Consider the following 7,051-nt stretch of genomic DNA (forward strand, 5'->3'; position numbering starts at 1 on the left):
GAGGAGAAATATACAACACCCCGAGCAAAGACGACATCTAATTGGTCAAAACACCATTTGGGAGGTGTCCAAAAGCCCAGTTTAAATACTCAGGACACCATCAAAAACTGCTTTTTAGTCATCGCCTTTTAGCTCTTTAGCTTTTTGGTCATGGCTTTTAGCCACTGCTTTTTAGCTTTTAAGCTTTTTGCCATTACTTTTTGCGTTCTTTGAGCACCATTCCAGCGTGCTTCGGCCTGCATGCCCGCTGCTACTTTGCCACGATGAGAAAAAAAACATCTAGTCTCGTTACTTCTATTCCTTTACTTTAGTTTCTTTTCTTTCCGTTGAGAGTTTCGTGTTCTGAGTTAAGTTTTGCCAAACGCAGTGTCTCCGAGTCCAACCACTGGCTTCCCAAGACGTCACTACAAACGACCACTGAACTTCCAGCCAATCAGCAACCTCGGGAAACCCCATTTTCTGCAAGGAAGACAACAAAGGGAACCCCCGTACACAGGCAACGCAAGTACCTCCAGATTCTAGCTGAACTGGTGCATTTAATATAAATTTTAACCTCATTGAGAAACTCAAGGCGAGGGTTAATTAAGTGATTGATGGTTGTTCAGGTCTATGCAATTGCACATATTATAAACTTGAGATTTCACATTTTCATTTCCTTAAACTCATTCTTTCCTTACTTTCACGCTTTCTGCAACTTGTGTGAATGCATGTGTTTATGTGTTAGATTAGTTTATATGTCTAAGATTTATCCAATAAAGCCTTATTTATATTGAAAAGATAAGTATCTTGTGTTTTGTGCTTACAAGTTAATGTCTTAAACTGACGATCTTGTTACTGTGCTAATTAATAGATGATTCCCTTTGAGCTAAATTGACCTGTTTCTCTTACAAAAGACTGCTCTCTATGTGGTTGACTGAAGGCTGAGATTGGGTAGCACTATAAGTTACTATTTCGCTGAGATTTGGGCCAGTTATGGCTCATGTGTGGCTCATGCCTGTAGTCCAGATCTGGGTCAAACAAGGGCCGTAATTCTTTGCTGCATGTAGGCTGAGCGTTACTGGTTGTTTGGCCCAGAGCTGGGCCAGACGACAATTGCTATGTGGGTTACGGCTTCAGATGCAGTTGTTCTAAAGATGAAAAAGCACAAATTAGCTGGTCAAAAACTTAATTTGAGCTTGATTTTGGTAAAAAAAATATCATGTGGCCTCATAAGATTGTAGTTCTTACCTACATTACACAGTCTTGTACCTTTTGTCTTTCTGTCTGGTTTTCAAAACATGTTTGCTTCAATTTAAAGTTTATAGTGTTGCGATTCACCTCGTAGCTGGTTGGCTTGGTTCATAACTTACAACGTTTTGACAAAGATGGATCACCTAACACCCCAAATCGTATTTAGTGATCTCATTCGGCAGTTTTTCTCCCCACCAATCCTGTCTTGAGCCAGTGATGCATAATTAGACTTTAAAGAAGATGCCGAACAAACCAAACACTTTCATACTTTGATGCTACTGAAATGAGACATTTTATTTGTTTATCTTTATTATTTTTCGATTATTTATCACACAATCATTTAACTCATTGTTAACCACATATTACTAGTACCACATATAGATAAACCAATATATGAATATAAACATCATCAATCAAGACAACTTTATTCGTTTTCTTGCTTGATATTGATTTTCACAGATTTGTCCACAATATCTTGACACTTTTCAATTATGGAATGTTTCACAATTAAACAGCAGTATGACATGCACCAGATCTCCAAATAAAATAACATTCCCACAATCCCATTTGCCAGTTTTAAAAAGCTGAATATAGTAAGGTTAGCCTCTTGACTGGGTCCAGACACAGACCTGTATGTGACTATATAAGTAACAAAAAAAGAAGAAGTAAAATTCAAATCTTACTGGTGTTTTTATAACTCGGCAGTCTTCATTTTCATCTCTCAGTCATGATTAAAAACTGAAGTTAAGAACTTCCAATTTCCACGGTCTCCAGGTTTCAGTTTCATAGACAGTGTCTGTGTATTTGTTGTCGAATACGTCTAATATGTCGATGAATTTTCCGCTATGCACGGATAATCTCCTTTTGCGATCTCTTCCTGAAGAAGAATTTCTTTTTTAATCCTCTCGAGTTCAACAATGCGGTCTTCAAATCCAGGACGTTTCTCCGCCTTCTCCGTTTTGATCAAGATTTCAAGGTATTCTACAGTGGAGAGAGAGCTGGCCTTCAGTGCAATTTTATTCAGTTGTCTCAAGCAATCAGAGGACATTTTGATTAGCTTCCTCAGTTCGGCCTTAAATGAAGTTAATTTCTTTTCAAGGTCATCAAGCATATCCTGCGTGTTCAACATTCTTCCGTGTGCCTTCATTAAGTTATCTTTCAGCTCGGTAATGTTTTTTCTCTCAATTTTTTTAACATATGTCCACTTTGCCTTTTCCTTTAAATGGAAAGTGTGAGAGCATAATTGAGGGCACATAACACAGCGCCCAGATTCATCCATCACAGCGCAAGTCTCCACAGAATCTTCTGCAGGGAGGAAGCAGGTGGAGTGGCATGTGTATAAGCATAAGTTGCAATTCAGGGCAAAACTGTCTATGGGGTTTCTTCTTGGTATCAACACCTCAATGTCTTGCTCAAAATTCTCACTTTGTTTTACGCTATCTCTCTCATTTTTCAAACGTTCCTTAATTGTGTTAATTTCTCTCAGTTCAGTGAGGCCAGCAGTGATTTGAGGGGTCAGATCTGCCATGGCTTTTTCGAGGCGCTCTCGTTCTTCCAGGACTTTTTTGGTCAGTGTCAGATCTTTATTTTCAGATTTGCCCAGTGCCTTGAAAAAGGCCTTCATCTGTTTGAAAGTTGATGTCCAGACAATGTTGTACAGTTTATTACCATTGTCTTCACCATCTTCATCTGAATCACTGTCAGAGGCTGTAGGCTCTTTTACGTTCTTGTCTGCATACACAGCTGTGTTGTTGAACTTGAAATGGATGGGCTCTCCCTTTGTATTTTTTTGACAGGGCAGATCTGCTGCTTTGATGGCTTCCAGGACTGGGATTTCTTCACCATCTGCGAACGTCACCATAAGCATGATGTTCTCTCCGATGTCTTTGCCAAAAATGGACAGAATTGAGTCAAAGATGTACCTCTGATTGGCACCCAGGCGAGCCAGAGAGGCCTGGACGACGAAGCAGACGGCATCAATGTGATCGATTCCCAAAGGGCTACAAAGAAAGCTTTTCAGCTGCTTTGTAATCCGTTTATCATGTTCGATTCCTCTCGTATCACCAAAGCCGGGTGTATCTATGATTGTGAGCGAGTAGGGAATTCTAAAGCCAGGCTGACTGTAGAGCTCATAAGATGAGACGATAGATGTCTGACTCTCGGCCTGCGTGCGATGAGTCTCTTCGTGGATCAGTTTGAAGCGATACGCTTCCTCCCACTTTACGCCCAGTATGTAGTTAGCCATCACATTGATGAGCATGGTTTTTCCTGCACCTGTCGCTCCTACAAGAAGAATGACTTTGTTTTTCACATCCTCCACCTGTTTTCCAAAGACATACTGATCAAACGCTTCATTCTCTTTCATTTTTTTGTGTAGTGCCAGTTTATAAATCGAAGGATTCCCCTTATGTATGCTTGAAGATTGATCCAGGAACAATCCACTTCCAGCCTCGTCTGACGGTTTGCTCTTTGGACATGCAGAAAACCCAGTTTCAGGGCTGGGGAGACTCGCTCCATCACTTCCACAGTTTGCAAAAACTCTGACTGTGTAGTCTGTGTTTGCTTTCAGTCCCTGAAAAGTGTAAACCCTGCCTGCAGATTTCACAGATTCCCATGGCTTTTCGGTTTCCTGATCCTTTGGCCGTTCTCTGAATTCCAACACGTATCCAGTGACCATAATATCTCCGCCCACAGATTTAGGGACATCCCAAGTTAATGTCGCAGACTCAGATTCTACTCTTTTGACTGTGGGCGCTCCTGGAGGAGCACAAGGAAGGGTCCTGAAGAATTGTGTTTTGTCACTTGCCAGACTCACACCTGGACGACACACTGCCTTACAGGTAAAACAGTATTCTTTATGCGGCTGTAGCTGCTTGACAGTGACCTGATCAGAAATCCCATCAGTGTACACCCCTGTCCATTCAGAGCTCTCTGCAGACTTGTATGAAATACAGTACAAGGTCACACAACTAACGCCGTGGTCAGGAGGCGTGATCTGCAGATGTATGCAGTCATGCTCGGCACTCAAGAAATTGGGCATTGGAGGTTTTGAGGGAAGCTCGTACTCTGAGCTGATGAGTTTTGCTCGTTCATAAACACGAATTGAAGAGGCAGTGCCGAGTTCATCTGGGATCGATACAATGCAGAATTCAATGTTCTTTCTTCCTTTATTGGCTTCTTTGAAATCTACGAAGGCCTGTATGTTTTCCCTGTTCTGTGCCATTACATCTTCCAAAGAAAACCATTGTTTTGCCCTTTCTGTCGAGCTTTGGTCATAGCTTGGCTGTTCCCCTTTGTCACTTGATTGTTGTTTAAGGTAATTCTTCAAGTCTGGACGGTAGTGTTCCTTTTCATTTAAGGAGGAGAGTGCAAAGGCTACCACATAGTCATTGGATGCTTTCAAGACAATCTTGTCCTGGGCATTGCTGGTTGAGAGAACAGGGATATCTTTCATGACGTCGAGGTAAGATCCAACCACAGTGATCTCCCGCTCTCGCTCATTTAGGTACTTGTTTATCAGAACACCCTGAAATGGGGACATTTCTTTTCTGTTCAGAAAATCTGACAGCTCCTGTTCTTCTTTTCCTCCACCCCTTATAGATGGTAGAAGCCTGCAGAGATGTTTCTGAAAAATGACTTTGTACTCTGAGCAGAGGTCCTTAAAGTTTCTGAGCTTGGCTTTGATTTCAGGGAACTGGATGGCGACATTGTCCCTCATCAGATCTTGACACTGAATGTCACAATCATCCAGTCCATCCATGATCCGTTGGGCTCGTCGTACCAGGCTAACGCTGATCTCCCTGACTATCTGAGCAGCTGCTGAATCAAGTTTTTTCAGAGGATAAAGCCACACGGTCATGGGCACAGCATTCTCTCCTTTTTCCCCCAACAGTTCCGGCAGCTCTGAGTACACCTTGATGGCGTCTTCGTAAGTAACTGGATTATTTTTCAGAGCAAAATCTCCATGGAAAGTGCAACTGAACTTGTTTATTTTGTCTTTGTCCAGGTCTTTCATGGTCAAAGATGCCTGACCCTCAATTGATATTGTAGGAATCTTTTTGATTGTTGCGTGGAGTTCGCCATGTATGTCTTGATGGCTTTCACTGGATGAAACCTCACGATCAAAAATAAAGAATGCATTAGCTCCATACAGAAGAGCTGTAACAACATGTGTGGCCGAAGCCTCTTTAAATACATCGCTGTGCTTTACGTTGCCTTTTCCAAGATGCTCCATAGTTAACTGCTCGTAACGTGTGGTTGTCCGATACCGTAACGTGACTCGAGACTGATTTTTGGACTTCTTCTTGTCATGTAAATAGTCAGCTGAGCCTTTCACACTGACTAATCCACTTAAAAAGCTGGCTTCAAGAGATGCAGAGACATTCAAAGCTTCTGCTTTGTCTTCACTCAAATCTGAAGCGATGATTTTGAAGTCCGTGTTTGGCTGTGTATGTACATTAATATTCTTCTGCAGCATCTCAGAGTCCCAGAGAGTTATTCCTTAAAAGAAAGTATGGATTGCCTGTTATATTAAGCCAAGAACTATGGAAACATGCTATGAACATGTACTGTAAATGCTATTTCATTTCACTTTTAGTGCATTTTTGGCTTATATTTCCGTAATAGCTTCAAGAGTATTCATCCATTCTCTGTTTTAGGTCTATTTGGATAGTTTTATTCCATATCTATATTAGCATATTGTGATTGCAATACCTGGAATGAGAGAATCCTTTCTGCAATCATACAGCATTCCCAACTGAAACGGTTGGCCAAGACAAGCCAGTTCAATGGTCTCAGAGTCAGACATGTTTCTGATGAAGCTGATTGTGGCCTCTGTTCTGAAATATGGCTTCCCTTTCTAGAACATAAATTATATGCGTGTAAATATGAATTTGTTTAATGAGTAACACTTTTACAATTGAACTCATTTAAAATGATACCAAAATAGAAATGGACAACAACAAATAAAAGCCTACCTGCCCACATTATCAAAATAAGAATAAGCAATTTCTAAAAGAAAGCACACTTGGGTTTCAGAAGATTTTTTTTTATTAGTGGGTCAATTGCCATACAAATTAATATTTGTTGTTGTTTTTATAGCAGTGCAACGAGGAAAAAGCACAGGGATGCTCTTATCTGACAGCAATACAGCTTAACACATCATAAAAGTAAATACAATGCTTTAAATGAAATGCAGATCATCCAGACGACCGCTAAAGATCTGAAGGATGAATCATTTGAATTTGTTACTAGGAGTTACAGAAGCATACAGAAGATAAGAATACACAATCTGTCATCCTTCTGGAACAAGAAAATCTAAATAAGAATGCTGCATAATGCAGTCCAGCAAATTACTGCATTCGCCACTAGTAATACCGTGTGATGATTAAACATATTGCATTAAAATATCTTGCATTAATAACAGTTTTAATGCTCCTTATGTACTGTTATATTAGGTCGTTGCACATTAGGTGTTGGTTTGTGACGTCATTTTTTATTTGCTTGAATTCTTTTCTTTTCTTCTTGTTCTATAGCTCTGTTGTTCTCATCTATTTTTCTTTTTTCTTCTGCTTTCATTTGAAAGTCTTCCAGTTCTCTCATTTTCTTCTCATTTTCTTTTCTCTCTTCTTCTTCTTTTTTTTTAATTCGATCCAGTTCTTCCTGGATTCTTTTTTTCTCCTCTTCGGATTGTTGATATTGTGTCCAATATGAACCCATTTTCAGAGTCTCTCTTTGATGGAAATAGATATTTCGAGTTTTCAGATATGTGATGTCAGAAGAGAGCGAAAGAGAAAGAGAATACTGTTAAATTATTTTTAAA

General features: G+C 40.1%; 1 protein-coding gene across 1 annotated transcript; it reads right to left on the reverse strand.

Annotated features, from left to right (window-relative positions):
- Positions 1 to 2,050: 2,050 nt before the first annotated feature.
- LOC107725728 (uncharacterized) lies at positions 2,051 to 6,037 on the reverse strand. The gene is made up of 2 exons (XM_016535105.1): positions 5,944 to 6,037; positions 2,051 to 5,730 (listed from the first exon to the last, which is right to left on the reverse strand). The coding sequence occupies exons 1-2, from the start codon at positions 6,035 to 6,037 to the stop codon at positions 2,051 to 2,053; spliced, it is 3,774 nt and encodes a 1,257-aa protein (XP_016390591.1).
- Positions 6,038 to 7,051: the final 1,014 nt, after the last annotated feature.

Source organism: Sinocyclocheilus rhinocerous, unplaced genomic scaffold, assembly GCF_001515625.1.
Source record: "Sinocyclocheilus rhinocerous isolate Xijiao unplaced genomic scaffold, SAMN03320098_v1.1 scaffold1177, whole genome shotgun sequence".
NCBI lineage: Eukaryota > Metazoa > Chordata > Actinopteri > Cypriniformes > Cyprinidae > Sinocyclocheilus > Sinocyclocheilus rhinocerous.